At 37.2% G+C, this 22,021-nt stretch overlaps 1 protein-coding gene across 1 annotated transcript in view; it reads right to left on the bottom strand.

The window, feature by feature from the left end:
- The window catches only part of HERC2 (E3 ubiquitin-protein ligase HERC2), a 971,627-nt gene that overhangs the window by 189,990 nt on the left and 759,616 nt on the right, over window positions 1-22,021 (bottom strand). Inside the window, exons 67-68 of the mRNA XM_090372402.1 lie at window positions 9,908-10,179; window positions 2,704-2,902 (exon numbers count right to left, since the gene is read on the bottom strand). Coding sequence (XP_090228528.1) covers window positions 2,704-2,902; window positions 9,908-10,179 — 471 coding nt within the window. The remainder of the gene's footprint in view (window positions 1-2,703; window positions 2,903-9,907; window positions 10,180-22,021) is intronic.

The following is a 22,021-nucleotide window of genomic DNA, read 5'->3' as shown; positions in this document are numbered from 1 at the left end:
AGTGTTTGGAATGAGAAAGCTCAATGTTGATGGTATTCTTCCTCTTACTGAGCCTACACATAAGGGGACATAGACTCAAATTGAGAAAGGATAGTTGCAGAATGGATGTGTAGAAGTTTGCCTTAAGCCAGTAGGTTGTTGAAGTGGATAGCCTGAATAAATTCAAGGAAGAATTAAACAAATTAATGTAGGGATGGATAGGTGAAATGGGAAGTTTTTTTTTTTTGTTGTTTTTTTTTTTTTTGGGCTGATGCTGTATAAGCTTGCTTTCTGCATCATTTGGCACTACTAATACCAAAAAGACCAAATCAGAGTCACCAATGCAAAACTGCATTTTGAGTGGTGTCATTCTGAAGGTTCTACAGAGTGACAAATCTTGCTGCACGATATTTAATTCCAATGGATATGCTTGAATGTGAAAACTGTCCAGAGAGTGCTTTCTGTCAGAGTGTACTACCTTGACCATGAATTTTGGGGGAGGCAGTCTAATATCATGGGGATGTTTCAACTGGTTTGGATTTTGTCTGTTGGTGGTAGTTCTGAAACAAAGTTTATGAATTAAGTGGATGTTCTGGACAACTGCGTTACCTACACTGTGGCAGTACTACAGAAACAGGCTGTCAGTATCAGCATGACAATACTCTGTATCATACAGTGAAGGTCATACAGGACTGGTTTGTGAGCAATGATGTTGAAAAGTAGAAATTGTCAGCTTGGAGAGCTCAAACCCATTAAATATTTATGTAACAAACTGAAGTAATAAATTAGGCTGCAGCCAAAAATGTTTTTTTTTCTAAACTGGCTCTGGCAGCTGCTTTGCAAGAGGAACAGAGGTGAATTCTCCCCAGCACCTGCCAGAAGTTGGTAGATGCTTGCCACTTTTGGCCCAAATGAGGCTTCCATGCAGGCAAAAAGTGGCCTCGCTATGTAATAGGTCCATGAATTAAAAGCCCCTTTTTTTTTTTTGCAACAACCCATGGTCAAATTTTTTTGTCATATAGCATATGTATTCATTCCATTATACCAACTGGTATTCTGTCAAAAACTAGTCAGACTACATTTATAGAATACTATAAATGTGTGTTTTTTGGGTCATACAAATATAATAACTATAATTTTTACTGTAAAGTATAAAGGTGCATGCAAGCATCTTCACAGCACAAATTAGGGATATTAAAAAATGACATTCTGAGAAAACTGGGTATGTGACACTTCCTTTTTTTTTTTAAACAGTAAATGTGTGTGTGTGTGTGTGTGTGTGTGTGTGTGTGTGTGTGTGTGTGTGTGTGTGTGTGTGCGCGCGCATGTACAAACGTGTGTTAGTTTATTGATTAACATGTTTTAATCAGTAAACTAATAAGCTCCTCTTTTGTTTAAAACACTTCAGGTAGAGGTAACCCCTGCTTAACACTGATAATTCATTCCGGATAAACAAAGTTGTTGTTGTTATTTGGTTTTTAGGAGCATTAGCAACTAAGGCCATATTGCTCCGGGATATGCGGTGGTCATTCCCTGACCTTTCCGCATCCTCCGTATTTGGTGGTGACGGGCTCGAACCCCGGTCTAATCAAGAAGGATAAACAAAGTGCTCAGCAGAGAACCATATTCCCATAAGGTAACATACATATTTGTGAGTTGCGGTCTGTGCCATAGGATATTTCCTAATCAATAATGGAGGAGAGCTGTCTTTCCTGCTGCTAAAATTAATTTGTATTTTTTATAATTGTTCTTACAGTTGAATATGCCAGTCCTAAATTATTGTGCATACATCCTTTTGTCGTTGAATGGAATCAATTCACTTCAAAACGACTAATTTAATTTTCAACCCTGGTCTTTTTCTTCCTTTGTAGTCTTCGTATCGTGTCCAGAAGTTGTTACTTTTTTATTCTTATCCGCAATTATTAAATCTTTGAAAATTTAACTGCATTGCATTAATTTTGATACAATGTTCGAATTAACTGTCTGTTACAGATGATGTTTAGCACTGTAATGATTGATGACTAGGCTTTGGATAAATGCATATAATGCAAATATTACAAGAAATACTGTACATTTCTTAACTTGATAATTTTTTCAAATGTTGATCTAGGAACTACGTAACAAGTCACTGTACTGCAATTAAATTACCATGAGAGAAAATTTCACTAAGCATGGGAAAATTTCTCAAGTCGGAATGGAAAATATTTTAATGCTGTTTTGCCATTCATTTGCATGCTATCAACTACATCAGATGAAATGTTTATGTTAAACATGCCAAAAAATTCAATCTGTAAAAGAATATAATTCAAATATTCAGTCTGTACACTGGTAAAACAGCGCTATAGTGAGATACAGGTAATAATATAAGAACAATGGTATTATAGAGAATCAGCATAAAGCGAACTGTATTATAATGTGGGCCTACTGTATTCACAAGGGCTGCTACACTGAACCTTCATATAGAATAAATTCATGATTGTAATCCTGCTCTATATACAAACTAAATGAAGTAATGTTACTAACACTTTTTTTTTTATCACAGTTATCTAAAAAGCAAATAGCATTTATTTTTTTGAAGTATTATAACACTCTGATTTCAATCAATTAAAATTTCATATAGGAGATATATCGTAAATAAAATTTGTATTGAATTAAGTTATTTTCATTAACACTTAACTTTAAAAACTATAAAAAGCAATGTGATGTCAAATGAAGCAACATTACCTTTCCATCGGCAGTAACAGCAAATAAAGTTTGTTCTCCCCCAACAATTTGTACTGGTCTGAAAGAAGTTACAGCTTCACAAGGAGTTGGAAGTTTAACTTTTGCACCTTCTACCCCTCCCAGTTGACCTTTATGATTATGTCCCCAGCCATAAATAATACCACTTCCACCCCAAGATAAGGTCCAGTCTTCAGGCTTCCTAAATATGGAACAAAAAGGCAAATTTTTATTTAATTTCTATTGTATCTACACAACTGATTATGGGTAACAATAATACTCCCTGATTATGGGTAACAATACTACTAGAGGGAGTAGTATTGTTACCCATAATCAGTTGTGAGAAAAGTCTAACCAAGGATTTCAATTTGAACAATTTTTAAAAATATTCAAATGTTTGTCTAGTTCTGCCTTGAATTTATTTAAGCTATCAACTTCCACAACGACAGATGGAAGTTTGTTCTAGCAATCAACCACCCGCTGGCTATCCTACAACTGTCTTTCCTCAAATTGAATTTATGCCCTCTCAGGCAATTATTCTGTGCAAGAGGAAGAATCCCATCAACTATGAGTACGCTCAAACCATTCAAGGCTTTATACACCTCAATCAGATCACCTCGCAGGTGCATAGTCTCCAGACACTGTAATTTGCAAAACTTAAGCCTTTCTTCGTAAAAGTAAACCTTTGTCCCATTCACTAATCTTGATGCCCTTCTCTGTACTCGTTCCAGCAGTTCTACATTGTTCTTAAAATGGGGCCTCCAGGCCTGTAAGTTGTCACCTGACCATTGTCTTATACAAGGAGATAATCACCCCATCCCTGCTAGAAAAATTCCTGTATATCACTGACAAGACACCATGAGCTACTCTTGCAGACTGTCTGCACTGCTCAGAAAACTTCATATCTCTATGCACAATTACCCCCAGGTCCTTTTCATTTGCTACCATTGTCAGTGTAGTACAACCCAGCTCATATGTTACTCTGGGGTTACTGCTTCCCATATGCAGTACTTTACATTTGTAAATGTTAAACTTTCCTGTTGCAGCAATGTACTGTCATTAGTGTCATTAACAATCCTGCCAACCTTCGTATCGTCTGCAAAATTGGACATTAAACCTAATATACAATCATCATATCATTAATAAATAGAGAAAACAACAATGGACCCAACACTGACCCCTGGGAAACTCCGCTAATAACATTAATCCACGAAGAGCAGTGTCCATTGATTACCACTCTCTGTCTTCTCCCACTCAACCATCCCTTTATCCATAGCAGTAATTTGGCTCCAATGCAACATTACCCCAATTTGTGCAGCAGCCTTCCATGTGCAATAGTATCAAAAGCCTTTCTAAGATCCAAATATATGATATCAAAATTATTCTTTGCATCCAGTTCCTTTGTAACAACATTATACTATCCAATCAAGTTGGTCAGACAAGACTTCCTCTTAACAAACCCATGCTGTGTCCCAGCTATAACTGAAGCCTTGTCTAGATGATCCTGCAGTGCTTTTTAACCATTGCCTCCATTAATTTCCCCAGAACAGAAGTTAAACTAACAGGTCTGTAATTACTTGTTGCCATTTGATCCTCCTTTGTGAATTGGGGTCACATTTGCACATCTCCAGTCCATGGGTACCTCCCCTGAGTCAAAGGAAGCTCTCATAATTACGGCTAAGGGTTTGCTTAACTCCTTTGCTGCCTCCTTTAATATAACTGAATAGATCCCATCCATCCCAGGTGCCTTTCTTATGTTTATCATCAACAATTTCTCCTCCACTTTTCTCTCAGTTATTACAAAATCATCTAGCTCACTGCTAGAGTTTAATTCACCTCTGGCATTCCCCTCCCTGAATAACTCCTCATGTGTGAATGTAGATGCAAAATACTCATTTAGTTTGTTAGCTACCTGAGCAGAATCATTAACAGTTGAACCATCGATATCAAGTGGACCAATCTGATTCATCCCCTTCCTCCTAAAGTTTACATAAGTAAAGAACTATTTGCTGTTTTTCTTTGCATCCTTTGCCAAAGATTTCTCATAATCTGTCTTTGCCTGCTTATCTTCCTTTGTGACGGCTACAGACCAGCTTATATATATCATAAGCTTCCTTGTCACCTGTTAATTTATATGTATGCCATGCATTTTTCTTTTCTGCCACATGTCTCATTAGTTCATCTGACATCCATTTAGGCCTAAACCTTGAACAATATTTCTTAGTTGATATGAAATGCCTAGTAGCAGCTTCCAAGATTAATTCTTTGAATGCTTCTCATTTTGAATTTGATGTTGGTAACATCATCAGTTGGTCCCACTGTATATAATTTAAATACTGTCTCAGACCACCATAGTCACCTTTACGAAAGCAAAAACCCTTCCCTTTACCCCTGATGATAGTTACCTCTTTGAGTAAATCCCAATTCAGCACACTGTGATGACCGCCACTTAGTGGTTCCTTTATCTGTAGATTCTCAATGCATGAAGAATCACTACTGATAATCAGATCAAGAGTAGTACTCCTAGTTGCCTCCTGAACATGCTGCTGCAGAAAACAATCATCCAATAAATCCCTAAAAGCCTTGCTGGTGTGTGCGTGACTGACCCACAAATTCCAGTCAATATCTGGAAATTAAAATTTCCCATTATAAGACACTGATTTACTGGCCCACTCTATTTCTCTATACAGCTGTTTATTATACTCATCAGAGTCATTAGGCCTATAACACACCCTACTCTCAATTTTGCTTTCCCAATGCATTTTATTAGAAAGCATATTCTGTTGCTGTTTTGCAAGCGGTATTATATTATTTTACATGGTAAATAGCCTCACATGTCGAAAGGTTAAGGAAAATGATAAAATGCAACATTGTAATTTAAAAATGTTATTCTGATATATTTGATAGTGACAAGCACAATCAGTTATGGACACTCAATAATTGAAAGTGTGTGTGTGTGTGTGTGTGTGTGTGTGTGTGTGTGTGTGTGTGTGTGTGTGTGTGTGTGTGTGTGTGTGTGTGTGTGTGTGTGTGAGAGAGAGAGAGAGAGAGAGAGATTGCAGAAGACAATGCAGGACATTAGCTCTAGTTTTGATAGCTACAGTTCAAATCCTTCCACTGTCATTTATTTATTTATTATTATTTTTTTTTAACTTTTGCTGTTTTGGATTTCATAATATCAATTATTACAATTACTGAAATAATCAATTATTAATCATTCCATTATATCCATCACTAATGCTAAATAAAGGTTATTACAACTTCACTCATCAATATAACAGTGAAGATCCAATGGTTACAACAACATGCCCAGTGAGGAGCCACTTCTGCTTCAAAAAATGTGCTCAATTATGTATGAACTGCTTTGAAATCTTTCTGTACAGGCAGCCATTTCTTATCTGTGCCTTCAAGCAACTATATACTGATTTTAATAAACAGTATTAAGAAAAATAGCTTTGAAAATCAATTGGACTCAATTGTTCAAACTGAGCATTAAAAAATTCTACTTTTCTGGAATTCAGGCCTAGAAGTTGATGAAATTGAATCAAGTAATACATAAATAGACATAGTATATATATTATCGCATGAAAAAAAGTAGCTTTATTTATTTATTTTTTTAAATTATGATTTCACTTTTCGCAATTTCAAGTGTGTGAAGTAGTAGTAGTAGTAGTAGTAGTGGCACATGATGCAAGAAAGCAAGTGTAGGAGCTTATGCAGCATCAGCCAAAAAAAAAAAAAAAAAAATCATCACGCCATTCCCTCCAAATGCCTGTCCAGTTCCTCCTTAAATTTATTTAACCTATCAACTTCCACAACGACAGATGGAAGTTTGTTCCAGCAATTAACCACCCGCTGGCTAAAGGCAAATTTCCGCACATCTATTCTACATCTGTCCTTTCTTAATTTGAACTTATGTCCCCGTAGGTTCGTAATCTGAACAAGTGGAAGGATCCCATCAGAATTCAGCGTGCTCAACCCATTCAAGGCCTTATAGACCTCAATCAGATCACCGCGCAGGTGCCTAGTCTCCAGCCACTGCAATTTGCAGAACTTAAGCCTCTCTTGGTAAGAGAATCCCTTCATTCCCCTCACCAATCGTGTTGCTCTTCTCTGTACACGCTCAAGCAAATCTACATCCTTCCTAAAATGAGGCCTCCAGACCTGTACGCAGTACTCAAGGCGTGGCCTGACCATTGCCTTATACAGAGGGACAATCACCTCCTTTTCCCTGCTAGCAAAATTCCTATATATCATTGACAAAACCCCATGACCTGCCCCAGCAGCCTGTCTGCATTGCTCAGAAAACTTCATATCTGACTGCACAATTACTCCCAGGTCTTTTTCATTTTCTACCCCCTTAAGTGTAGTACCACACAGTTGGTACGTTTCTCTGGGGTTACTTCTACCCATATGCAGTACTTTGCATTTGTCAAGGTTGAACTTCAGTTGCCACTTCTTAGCCCATCTGCCCAAATTATCTAGATCCTGTTGCAGTAGCACACTGCCATTACTGTCATTAACAACCCTGCCAACCTTTGTGTCATCTGCAAACTTCGACATTAAGCCTGATATACCTTCATCAATATCATTGATAAATACACAAAACAACAGTGGACCCAACACCGAACCCTGTGGGACTCCACTAATAACATTAGTCCATGAAGAGCAGCACCCATTGATTACCACCCTCTGTCTTCTCCCACTTAACCATCCTTTTATCCATTGTAGCAACTTACCCTTAATACCATTCTGCTCCAATTTGTACAGTAGTCTTCCATGCGCAACAGTGTCAAAAGCTTTCCTGAAATCCAAGTATATGATATCAAAATTATTTTTCGCATCCAGTTCCTTTGTGACCACATCATAATAACCAATCAAATTTGTCAGACAAGACTTTCCCTTAACAAACCCATGCTGTGTTTGAATTATTGCTGCAGTCTTGTCTATTGGGTAGTCAAGTAAAAATAAGAATAAAGTAATATTTAAAAGTGCATGCGCAGGCAGGCATTAGCTGTAATAATGATAAAAAGCTGGAAGTCATAGTCCAAGATAAGTACATGAATCCACCTTTTCAATTAATGCTCCTTCAATTATTTCCCTTTCTGTGGCATATTTGTTCATCATTACTTTTGTTTTAGCCATATTCATATCTTTAGTCTGAAAGTCTTCCTAACTCTGCATAAGTGATTAAGATTTTTCCTGTAATTCTTCGGGATCATGGGTTATGATCACCATGTCATCTGAAAATTGTAAATGGTTTAGGTACTAGCCATTCACATTGACTCCTTTCTGCGACCAGTGTAATTTGAAGCTTCCTCAAGGGCAGCAGTAAACAACTTCGGAGATATTGTGTCTCCTTGTCGAACTCCTTTCTCAATTTTAAATTTGCTACTGTCTTTCTCTAGTCTAATATAGGAGGTAGCATTCTCATATATTTTCTTCAAAATCATAATATATGAGGTATGCCTTGTCTTACAATAAAAGACATTGTCTTAACCATATGCTGCATATATTTCATATCAGAAACAGAGACCTTACTTCTTGCTATATTTCCTTTGTTTTTGGCTGCTAGTCCTTGATAAAGAAATTAAATTCATCGGATCTATAGCATTAAGTACCATTGTAATCTAAAGCGTTTAGGGCATAAGCCTCAAGCTATGGGAGAGTCTAGGCTATGTATAAATATAGTGCAAGCGCATCAGAAATACATAGCTATATCTGAATAAATCAAAATATTAGTAAAACGGCATCATTTTAAGTTATAAGTTTTAAGTCACTCGGGTATCTACCCACCCACCGAAGAAGGGCCAAATAGCCCTGAAATGGTGCTGTCTGGGTGGTGGCATCCATCTGAGAATAAGTAACATTAGTCTTCTCCTTAGGTGAAGCATTACTTATTCGAAGTAATGCAATATCATGGCAACTCGTTGTGAGGGTATTCACAATATGAGATATTATTATTATTATTAACTATATGGCGCAAGGAAGCCAGAGACTTATGCTGAACCAGCCAAAAAAAAAAAAATTCCCAAGTTACCCTAAGAGAGAGAGAGAGAGAGAGAGAGAGAGAGAGAGAGAGAGAGAGAGAGAGAGAGAGGGAATCACCAAGAAAGAGAAGAATGATGATATCCAGCTGAGGACCCTGGGTGTGCCAAGTGCATACTCACCAGATGTGAGCCCCTTATTATTATTATCATTATTAGCTATATGGCACAAGGAAGCCAGAGACTTATGCTGCACCAGCCAAAAAAAAAATTCCCAAGTTATCCTATAACTTAAAACGATGCCGTTTTACTAATATTCTGATTTATTCAGATATAGCTACGTATTTCTGATGCGCTTGCACTATATTTATACGTACCATTGTAATGCATTATTTTTATTTTTCAGGTACCCCATGATTTTTTCCATTGTTACTACTTCCAGTTTTGTCAGCCTTCTTCCACCTTTTCCCCAATCTACTTATCTACACACACACACACACACACACACACACACACACACACACACACACACACACACACACACACACACACACACACACACACACAGTTTAATTTTTATAAAAAATTCAACAAAGAACAATCCACAAGGCTGATTCTAGCAGAAAATTGAGACCCATGAGTTTGTTGAATTCATTCACCAAAGATATAAGCTGGCTGCTTTTTTTTTTTTTTTTTGTCTCTTATATAGAAGTAGTCTAATAGACTACTACAGTAAATTTTAAAATATGAATTGCCATACTCATATTTACACAATGCATACACTGCCTGCATTGTGTGATAAATTTCTATAAGCTGACTGCCTATATTCAAAGTTGTCCAGCTCCACGTATGGGTAGTTGAAGAATCTGATATGCCTTAATCTCCACTGGTTAATAGCCCTTTACAGCCAAAAAATATACAATAGCACACTGGTGCTGCTCAGACAGTAATGGAATATGAACATTTGTTCTCAGGAACATCACATGACAACTGATACTGTGATTTATTCTGCTCATTGCTATACTGCATGAATGATAATTTTCCCACTACAGCAATGAGCAGGATAGATTCTCAAATGCCACTTTAAAAACTGGTTTCTAATTGTACATATTTTGTATTAATCCATACATCAGTAATATACAACATAAACTAATAATTCAGGAATATCTAATGTATTTTATTAACCCTTGTTAAAAAAAGTAATGATGATTGGTACCCACCGATTTACCCATAAAATGAGTTGTTCATCATGTTCCTGCTTGAATGTTTCATGACTTTCATGATGTGCTGTAATGATTTCCTCCTCTGGAATCATTTCTCGAATTTTTTTACGAACTTCTTCACAAAAAGAGAGAGGCAAAGGAGTACGACTAATAAGTGCAGAAGCTACCCTAGTTGCCATGCAGTAACGTCGAAACCACGACCACCTATGATTTTCGCTGCAGCATGGCAAAGAATCTAAACCAAGGTCACATGCCAGAGCTGCTAACACCTAAGAAAAATATAATCAAATTATATTTTTCATTGCATAAACATTTCATATAACAGAATAATTGCATATTATATATGACTATAATTAGCACAAATTTATTGCAAAAAACCCACTTTTTTTTCAGCCAAACATTTTCCTAATATACTAAAATTCTATGGATGTGACCTTGAAAACAGTAACAAGGTATGGATTAAACGTGGTGCTCAATTTTTATACCTTGTGATAGAGCACACAGATTTATGATATCATTTTTTATTAAAGAATATTTAATTAGCCAATTTTAATTCAAGTTTTGGTTGATAATAAAGAATGAAAATTCTTGAAATCTGGGTATATAAATACCATTTTTAGAATTTTCTAGCTAAAAAAATTACTGCAAATAACAGCAAAACAAGAATGAACCTGATTTACAGCTTACATAAACAAGCATTTTTAATAACCTTAAAAATAATAAAAAAATAAACAAAAGTTTACAAAGCACAGAAGAGAGATTTTTGGCTTGATGTAGCCAAGTGGTCAATGCATGAGTTCAGAGCTACATGTATTTGACTGACCTCGGTTTAAGCCCAAGTGACTGCTAAATATAATATAATGATAATATCCTTGAGAAATTGAGTAACTGTAAAGTCCTCTGACTTATGTGGTCATGCCAGAGTACAAACAGGAACTTTAACCCATCAACAAGTGTATCAATTTTTCCAGCATGAATGGACATATGGACCAAATTTTTCCTGTTTCTCTGAATAACTTATAATTATTAAATTTGCACCTAGCCTTAATCATATTCATAGCAGCAACAGTTATAATTTGTACAACATAAATCTTAATATAAGATTTAATCATTCATAATCTAAGTAATCATTCATAATCTAAGTAATCATTAAGGATGATTTTTACCATCTGATAATTTAGAAACACTTCTCAGAGAAAACTTTCTGAATTAAAAGTATTATTACAAACTGCAGAAATAAAATATCATATAATACAGTTAAAACTTCTGTTATAATATATATTTCTCATATTTCTTACTAATATTTTTCTTTAGTTTTAATTGTTTACTTAGTGCTTTTTGACATAATTTTCTGAAATCAGCAAATCAAAATAATGGCAGTTGTTATTTATGAAAAAAAAGTAACATAATTTCACTCCATAACAATTCAAAAGAACCAATTTTTGGCTCATGTTTTTTCAATTCCTGGAAAAGAGTATATCTAAGTCTTCTATACAGTGTAGAATATGCCCAATACCTGAATATTTATGCAGTAATTACAGAATAAAAAATAAAAAGAATTATTGACAAACTGTATTTTGTTGCTTGTGATTAGGAACACAATATTCAAAGATTACTGACAGCATCCACTACATATTTTTGTACAAGTCTTCAAATAAAATAGTAACAAATATCATAAAATAGAAACAAATATCATAAAATAGAAACAAATATCATGCCACAGAAGCTGGATAGTGCATTTCTCAGCGATCAGTTCAGACTCTTTTTAACACTGCAGGTATTATCAGCTGCAAGGACTGTGCTCTGACATCATCTACAGTTTAAAATCTAACAGTAGGCCAAATTGAGACTTCTAGAAGAATAATCTCTGGTGTTGATGAACTCAGGACTGAAGTTTTGAAAGTGTCATGGGATGGTTTGGGCTTAAGAGTAGGAGTAAAATCCTGCTGGAATACAGAGTTATCTATTCAACATTGTTTAATTTAAGGACTTATTATCTTATCAAAATTTCTTCTTTGTAAAATTATGCACTTATCTTAACATCTTTCTCTTAAAAATGTGACTCAATAACGTTGTTGTAGGAGACACTACACCTGAATGAAGACAACCTCTTTCTAATTTGGGGTTAAGCTGAACAGTAGCCTGAGAGCTGGGCTATGAGCACAGAGCTATTCACATGGCTCACAGTTCTGTGATAAAACCCCATCCTTCTGTTTTAATTATTTGAGGTGTTCTGCTCATGTCTATCTCTGTCTCTCTCCACCATCTTCACCTTTCAAAGAGGACTTTGCTCCATCTTGCTACTTGTCCTTTTAACAACCAGTGCATATCAGCAAACTTATAAGACTAAAGAAAAATATATACGAATTACATACTGTTGTTCACTGACAATCTAAGTGACCTCCTAAAGGGTAAAAACCAACACTGAAAGGAAAAGAAACAATATGTGGGTCATCCACTTCAATAATACTCAATATGTAGTATGATTATTTTAAAAGCAAATTATTTTGGCAACATCTTGACAAATTAAAAAATATCTATTTAGATCTACACAGATGTTTTAATATTTTAAATACTATAAATTCAGATTCTTTCAATTTTAGGCATACTGAGTATTGATTATTGTTGATCTAATAGAGAAAGCAAAATGAAAATGAAAACGAAAACAAAAGTTATAAGTAGACTTACCATGTCTAAGTGGAAAACCACAGCTACTAACAGAATGAAATGCAATATGGAGCCAATATGTAATAGTGACCTCTAGTTAGAATTCTAGAAGGTGGCAACTTTCATGTTAGACATGGTAAAATGTGTGATATTCTGCCTGAATATAGCCCAAAATGTAACACATCTTTTAATTTTTTTTTAAAAAAACCTAATTTTTGCATGTACTATGGTCTAAATTAGGCCAGCTATTGTTAAGTTATGGATTCTAGATAAAAATAAACTTTCTGTTTATAACCATGAATGGTCACATTGGGTTGGAGGAATTTACAAAACAGGGAGAATATAATGCTGTATTTAGCAATCATGAAGGATAGAACCATTGCTAACTCAAATGCACATATTACTGTACCTTTCATTTGATTAACTCGGCTATCGCAGTCTATCTGTCTTATCTCACTCAAGTGATGAATATTGGAAGTGCAAGTAAAAATTATTTTCTTTGAAGTTCTAATTTATATTTCTAAATAATTAAATATTATATATTTCTAATTATTTAGTATTAGTAATAGCATACTTATTTGTTCCATTTGTTGTCTTTAGTTTCCTCTATTTTTCTACTATATTTTCCATATTATTTGTCTATTCCCTATCATTTCATTCTATTTCTATTCTTTTTACAATTTTATATTTACACTCAGTGATCATTGGATTATGACGACCTACCTAATATCATGTTGGGCCACTGTTCGCAGATATCAGCCATGATCGGCCTAGGCAATGACTCTACTAGATATCTGAAGATGTCCATAGGATCTTCGGCATGCTCCCTGTAAGGCTTTCCACAATATTGCAACAGATGATGGTTATATGTCCACATGCCTAACTTCCCATTTGAAAATGTCCCTCAGGTGTTCAACTGGATTGAGGTCAGGCAAATTTGGAGGTCAATCAAGATGGGTGATAACTTCACTGTGTTCCCTGAACCATTTGTGCACAGTGCAGGCCTGATGACATGGTTTCCTAAGGGCTGCTGGTAAACCTTGCCTGTGAAACATGGTCCGTAGGATTCCTAGTTCTTGCTAGCAAAGCATTTCCCATATTAAGCAACAACCTCCACCAGCTTGGATAGTGGGCATCATGCATGATGGGCCCATGGAGTCGTGTTGCTTGCACAACACATAAAGGCATCCATTAGCATGTGGCACCAAGTATTTGGACTCATCCAACCAGCACACTCATTTCCAGTCCTCCAGTTTCCAACCAGAAGTGTTGTTGACACCACAGCATTTACTGTCAACAATGATCTGCAGTGAGGAGAGGGTCTTCAGAGCCTTGGGTCATCTATTGTGGAATCCCATACATCTGAGTCTGTGGCATATTGTATTGACGTGTCAAATGTCACACAGTGACCTGCCATTCAGCCCATACAATGCACTGCATCCTTTGGTTACCACGAACATCCACCTTGCATAATCCTTTACAATTGTCAGACGGAGGTGGTTTGACCTATTCAACATCATTCTTGATACACATTAACCACAGTGGGCTGTGAGCAATTGACAAGATGAGACATTTCTGATATGCATTAGCATTAATAGAGGCATACAATGCAAGAAAGCAAGCTTATGTAGCATCAGCCAAAAAAAAAAAAAAAAACAATCCCATTTCACCTCTCCGTTGATTGTGCAAGGCTCAAGGGGTAGAATTTTTCACAGCCTGGTCTGTGCTTGTTAACAGGAGAGACTGCTTCTACAAGGAAGGGATATACTTAAATAGAAAGGGTGCAAGAATATTTGCTGAAGCTATCGAGGCAGAGTTAGGTGGGTCGGAAGACTGCTAGCTTGGGGGGGGATACATGGACTAATAGATTAAGAGTAGTCACTGGCAGAGGTAAAAGTGATTCTTGCACTACTTCTATTCAAATGCAATTGAGCAGCAGCCTGGAAATCAAGGCAATGGGAATTTCCAGGACTGCTGGGAGTCATAGTGGAACAAGTAAATACATGCGCGGTGTTAGGGTAACTAAGAGTAGAAACAGGTGCGTGTATACTAGCATGTACACCAATGCTTGGAGTATAGTTATTAAATTCGATGAGCTTGAAGTGCTAGTCAAGACATCAAAGGCAGATATTGTTGTGATATCAGAGACGTGGTGTCACACAGACATAAGCAGTGCAGAACTGGAATTTGGGGAGTACAATGTGTACAGAAAGGGCAGACAGGACAGGAAAGGAGGAGGGGGTTATGCTTTTAGTTAAAAAACACAAAATCTAATGAAGTGCATCCAATTGATGTGGGTGGACAATTCAATGTTGAGTCTATTTGGTGTGACATAAGCACAGGAAAAGGAAAAAATGGAGTAGGTATGTTTTATAGGATTAATGAATCTGATGAGCATAATGAGCAATTGTGCAGAGAAATAGAGTGGGCCAGTAAATTAGTGTCTTATAATTGGGGATTTTAATTTCCTGGATATTGACTGCAATTTGTGGGTTGGTCATTCACACACTAGCAAGGCTTTTGTGGATTTACTGGATGATTGTTTTCTACAGCAGCATGTTCGGGAGGCAACTAGAGGGAGTTAATACCCTTGATCTGATTATCAGTAGTGATTCTTCATGCATCAAGAATCTGCAGATAAAGGAACCACTAGGTGGCAGTCATCACAGTGTGCTGAAGTGGGTACTCAAAGAGGTAACTACCATCAAGGGTAAAGGGAAGGGTTTTTGCTTTCGTAAAGGTGACTACGGTGGTCTGAGAGAGTATTTAAATTCTATACGGTGAAACCAACTGATGATGTTACCAACATCAAATTCAAACTGGGAAGCATTCAAAGAATTTATCTTGGAAGCTGAGAGAGTATTTAAATTCTATACGGTGAAACCAACTGATGATGTTACCAACATGTTACCAATCAATGGGTGCTGCTCTTCGTGGACTAATGTTATTAGTGGAGTCCCACAGGGTTCGGTGTTGGGTCCACTGTTGTTTTGTGTATTTATCAATGATATTGATGAAGGTATATCAGGCTTAATGTCGAAGTTTGCAGATGACACAAAGGTTGGCAGGTTGTTAATGACAGTAATGGCAGTGTGCTACTGCAACAGGATCTAGATAATTTGGGCAGATGGGCTAAGAAGTGGCAACTGAAGTTCAACCTTGACAAATGCAAAGTACTGCATATGGGTAGAAGTAACCCCAGAGAAACGTACCAACTGTGTGGTACTACACTTAAGGTGGTAGAAAATGAAAAAGACCTGGGAGTAATTGTGCAGTCAGATATGAAGTTTTCTGAGCAATGCAGACAAGCTGCTAGGGCGGGTCATGGGGTTTTGTCAATGATATATAGGAATTTTGCTAGCAGGGAAAAGGAGGTGATTGTTCCTCTGTATAAGGCAATGGTCAGGCCACACCTTGAGTACTGCGTACAGGTCTGGAGGCCTCATTTTAGGAAGGATGTAGATTTGCTTGAGCGTGTACAGAGAAGAGCAACACGATTGGTGACGGGAATGAAGGGATTCTCTTACCAAGAGAGGCTTAAGTTCTGCAAATTGCAGTGGCTGGAGACTAGGCACCTGCGCGGTGATCTGATTGAGGTCTATAAGGCCTTGAATGGGTTGAGCACGCTGAATTCTGATGGGATCCTTCCACTTGTTCAGATTACCAACCTACGGGGACATAAGTTCAAATTAAGAAAGGACAGATGTAGAATAGATGTGCGGAAATTTGCCTTTAGCCAGCGGGTGGTTAATTGCTGGAACAAACTTCCATCTGTCGTTGTAGAAATTGATAGGTTAAATAAATTTAAGGAGGAACTGGACAGGCATTTGGAGGGAATGGTGTGATTTTTTTTTTTTTTTTTGGCTGATGCTGCATAAGCTCCTACACTTGCTTTCTTGCATCATGTGCCACTACTACTACTACTACTACTACTACATCAAATTCAAACTGGGAAGCATTCAAAGAATTTATCTTGGAAGCTACTAGGCTCTTCATACCAACAAAGAAATATTGTTCAAGATTTAGGCCTAAATGGATGTCAGATGAACTAAGCAGACTTATGACAGAGAAGAAAAATGCATGGGATACATATAAATTAACATGTGACACAGAAGCCTATGATAGATATAAGCTGGTCTGTAACCAAGTTACAAAGGAGGTTAGGCAGGCGAAGGCAGATTACGAGAAATCTTTGGCAAAGGATGCAAAGAAAAACAGCAAAGAGTTCTTTATTTATGTAAACTCTAGAAGGAAGGGGATGAATCAGATTGGTCCACTTGATATCGATGGTTCAACTGTTGATGATCCTGCTCAGGATCTGTGAATATTTTTTCTGTAAATATAATTATGTAATTTATTATTGTCTTTGAAAATTTTAAGACTCAAAAAGTTTATGCTATTATTCTTTCATATTCTAATGTATATTTAAGTCTTTGATGAACATTATTCAATTTATCAAAAAGACAGTCCATCACTTTGTTTCTCAGAAACTATGAGTATGTCATCTGCATAATGGATGAAAAGTTTGACTATGGGGTGGGGGAAGAGTTAAGAATGTTGTCCTCTATAGAGGCTAAGTATATTTCAGATAGTGGGGCTGATATTCTAAGACCCATAGGAAGTCCATATATTTGCTTGTAAGTATTGATGTTGAATTTAAACTGTTGGGTTTGAATAATTAGGGAGGTGGGGCTTAGAGGGGTACAGGCATTCTGTGTGTTATCAGACACTCAGTCTAAAACACTGAGGGATCCAATATCTTTCTATTTCAGAAGAAGGATATTTAGGATCCTCCTTTCTATTTAGGAGAAGTCCAGTTGCCCTGCCTCTCTAAAATCCACTCATGCATACCATCTCGATTGTAAGCCCTGTTACGTCACTTAGGTGGCAACGAACATGTAGAGTCGTTCTCTTCAAGGTGCCTGTCAGCGTGAAGAGGAAAAGACCAAACCCTCCAGCACAGCGAAACAAATGGCCCTCAGTCCCCAGCGGCTTTCACTCCCCCTCTTATGGCAGTGAGAGGATCAGAGTGGAAGCAGAGGGTGCTAAGAATCTCTGTGCACGATCAGGCTGCCATGCACGGAAACTGAACTTGGCCTGTTACAACGTAAGGTCGCTCATCGGTGAAGACAGGATACTAGAGCTGGAAAAAGAATAAAAAAATGTAAATTGGAATATCATTGGTTTGGCTGAAACAAGAAGAAGAAATGAATCACTTATAAGTTTATCAAGTGGAAATCTGCCGTACACCAATGGAAACAGTGAAAGAAGTGAAGGTGGAGTTGGCTTTCTGGTCCATAAAGATATAAAAAACAACATTTTGGAATTCAAAAGTACATCACCAAGGGTGTCAAGACTACTACTCAGGATTTCTAAGAGGTATAAGCTAAAGGTTATAATGATTTCTGCACTAATATTGAGCCATGATGATGAAGAGGTTGAAGAAATGTACACCGAAATTGAGTCTTCTAGATGAACAGAAAATTCACTACACTATCATTATGGGGGAATTCAATGCTAAGGTTGGAAAGCGACAAAACAGCGCAGAAAGGGGAACTACAGGAAATTTTGGAATTGGTGAAAGAAATGTAAGAGGTGAGAGACTTGTGGAATTTGCAGAATCTCAAGGATTGTCAGTAATTAACACTTTTTTTTCAAGAAAAGGGTGAACAGAAAGTGGACATGGAAGAGTCCAAATGGATCAACAACTAATGAAATCGACTTCATCCTCACTAACAGAAGATATATCGTGAAAGATGTTACAGTCCTGAATAAGGTAAATGTTGGAAGTGATCACAGAATGGTAAGATGCACACTTGATATAGATGTAGGAAAGGAAAAAACTGACTCAAGTAAATAATACAAAGGTCTTTGAGATAAAAGAAGAGGAGAAAAAGCAGTATGTACTGGAACTTAAGAACAAGTTTGAGTTTCTGCAGATTGTTCAGGACCAAAATATTACAACTTTCTGAAAGTGATAAAGCCCAAGAAACCTGTAGGTAAAAAGAAATCCAAAGAAGGAAAAATCAGTCAAGAAACACTTGTCATGATGAACTGAAGATGACAAATGAAGAGCAAGAAAAACACTGACAGGGAGAAAATTGAGAAAATCAGCAGTCATGAGCAGTAATACAGAAAGACAAATGATACTGAAACTGAAGAATAGCGATGGTGTACTTGACGGCCTCCGTAGCCGAGTGGGCAGGAGCGGGAGTGCAGTAGCACATGCTCGTTGAGTAGACCGGGGTTCAAGCCCCTGACTGCTGAATACGGTTGATCTGCCAACCCGCACTGGACCAGCGTGGTAGATTATGGTCCATTTCCCTCAGCATGAATTGTTGAGGAGGCTTCCATCCTGCAGTGGGTTGATAATGGCTGCACTTTACTTTACTTATGAACAGCAGAGAAGGCATAATTCAAATAACAGAAGACTACTATAAAGAGTTATACAAGGAGCAAGGGAATAATGCCAACAGTGGGGAAGATGGATCGCAAATTAGTAACACATACATCCTTGATATCCTTCCTGATGAGGTAGAACATGCGTTGAAGAAAAAGAAGAACAAGAAAGCCCCTGGAGAAGATGAAGTTACTGTAGAGTTGTTAAAATTGGGAGGAAGAGACATGACACAAAAACTGGCAAGACTTCACAAAATGCATCAGAAAAGGTGTGGCACCTAAGGAGTGGAATAATGCAGTTTTGCTGCATAAGAAATTTGAAATTATAGACCAGTTAGCTTGTTATCTCACATATACAAGTTGTTCACAAGGGTCATTACTAACAGATTAGAAAGAATACTTGATGAGAATCAACCGAAAGAGCAAGCTGGCTTTAGGACAGGATTCTCAACTATGGATCACCTTCATGTAATGTCACAGCTAATGGAGAAAGCAAATGAATATAAAACGATTTAAGGAAAAGTGGCCCCCCACATTTCGCCCCTTGTAGATAATGAGTAAGTTACAAAAATGTAAATACAGTCAACTCTTGATAATTCGAATTTTTATTGAAGTCCCAGCCCCTTTAGTGGAGATTTAATGTTAAACTCTCTTGATTACTCGAACTGAACTTCCGATAACTTGAACTTTTCCGAACAAATTTTCAAAATTACATTTGTGTACAAATTGTCACAAAAACTTTTAAACTAATTTCTCCCCTTTTCTATGTCTTCAGGATTCTCTTTCCATTGTGAAAGGATCAACTAGAACTGTTAATCCTTTCACAATGGAAAGAATACATACTCGACCACGAGGGCGATAGTCATGTGGTTAGTGACAGACATGGGGGAGGGAACAGTGACTAATCTTATAGGAGTCTTTTCAGTAACAAATGAATCTTGTTCTGATTTGTCTAAATTCAAACAATAAAAGTTTCTGCATCTGGCTCTCCTCACATTTCCTGGAGCAGTGGACAGCGCGTGTTTGCTGTTTTCGCTGCCTCATTATCGGCGGTGTATCACATGAACAAGCTTAGCATCGCAGGCAGTGCAATATCTGCATATTATTTTTGCATCATGATTGATTAATTCTGTGTGTACAATGGCAAAAAGTGTTCCGTCAATAATAGGCAAAATAAAATTGGTAGATGATAACAACCACATTTACGTGTTTTCAAAGAGAACTGTAGATGAACAACATGGAATCTGGGTTTGTGAAAAACATTCCACCTGCAAAGGGCATGTTTAGACAGAGGGTATGGAAGGACTAGTTGCAAGGTCAAAGCACCGCAATTGATTGGTCAAATATGGCAACATGCAACAACCACGAATGAATGGCTACAGCAAATTGTTGCATCAGTAATTGCAAAGGCTCATGCCAATGTCACGGCATTACTTCCTAAAAAGGATCACTTAAACGAACCATTCATCATTTTCGATGCAACAATGGTAATCCTGCTTTACTGAGCAATCTCCAGGACCTAGTAATTCCACAAAATTATCAAGAAATTATTATCGATAGAAATGTACAACAGTTTTTGATGTATGATTCCCAGGACGAACTCCTCCCAGGTCGCATGCTTATTTTTTCTACTAGTGACAATCTTCAGTTATTGGCACGTAGATCATTGGCCTGTCGATCAATTCGGCCCTGGAAAGATTGTGCAAGGCTCAAGGGGTAAAAATTTTTTCAGCCTGGTCTGTACTTGTTAACAGGAGAGACTGCTTCTACCGGGATGGGATACACTTAAATAGAAAGGGTGCAAGAATGTTTGCTGATGCTATCGAGGCAGTGTTAGGTGGGTCGGAAAACTGCTAGATTGGGGGGGGATACAAGGACTAATAGATTAACAGTAGCCACTGGCAGAGGTGAAAGTGATTCTTGCACTGCTTCTATTGGAATGAGCAGCAGCTTGGAAAATAAGATGCAGGATATTTCAGAGACTGCTGGAAGTCATTGGGGTACAAGTAAACACATGGGTTGTGTTAAATGTGTGTTAGGGTAGCTAAGAAAAAGAACAGGTGCATGTATACTTGCGTGTACACCAATGCTAGGAGTTTGGTAAATAAATTTGATGAATTTGAGGTATTGCTCAAAGCATCAAAGGCGGATATTGTTGGGATATCAGAGACGTGGTGTCACACAGATATAAGTAATGCAGAACTGGAATTTGGGGAGTACAAAGTCTACAGAAAGGATAGACAGGATAGGAAGGGAGGAGGGGGTTATGCTATTAGTTAAGAAACACATAAAATCCAAGGAAGTGAAGCCAGTTGACATCGCTGGACAGTGCAGTGTCGAGTCAGTTTGGTGTGACATAAGCATTGGGAGATCAAAATTGAGAGTAGGAGTGTGCTATAGGCCTAATGACTCTGATGAGTATAATAAGAAACTGTACAGGGAAATAGAGTGGGCTAGTAAACCAGAGAGTCTTATAATGGGGGATTTGAATTTCACAGATATTGACTGGAATTTGTGGGTTGGTCATTCACACACTAGCAAGGCTTTTGTGGATTTATTGGATGATTGTTTTCTAAATCAGCATGTTTGGGAGGCAACTAGAGGGAGCTGTTGTTGTTGTTCTGGAGGCTTAATGGTACATAAGCTGCTAAGGCTATAATGTGACTATTCACTTATTATATTAAAACATGAGTTTTCCCTAAATCAAAAGAAAATCTGAAATCAGAAATAATTGAAAAACCCAGTTTGCCTGAGAAAGTCAAAAAATTCAGAAATATTTGCCTTATCACCAATGAGATTTTCAAGAGTTATTGGTTTATGAAGATTAACCAGTGAGATCAAGGATGAAGTTCTGGCTTGTTTATAATAGGGGCAGCCAATAAGAATATGTTTTACAGTCAAATTATTAGAACAATGTGTACATTGTGATGGATCATCTCCTGTGAGTAAATGAAGGTGGGTCAGATGGGTATGTCCTATTCTTGCCCTTGAAAGGACTACTTCTTCTTGTCTCGATGTACGGATACTGGAGCGCCAAATTTTCGG

This window comes from Mastigoproctus giganteus, chromosome 1 (genome assembly GCF_048544385.1).
Source record: "Mastigoproctus giganteus isolate SK-2022 chromosome 1, ASM4854438v1, whole genome shotgun sequence".
Lineage (NCBI taxonomy): Eukaryota > Metazoa > Arthropoda > Arachnida > Uropygi > Thelyphonidae > Mastigoproctus > Mastigoproctus giganteus.
This window is presented reverse-complemented; position numbering and strand designations above follow the sequence as displayed.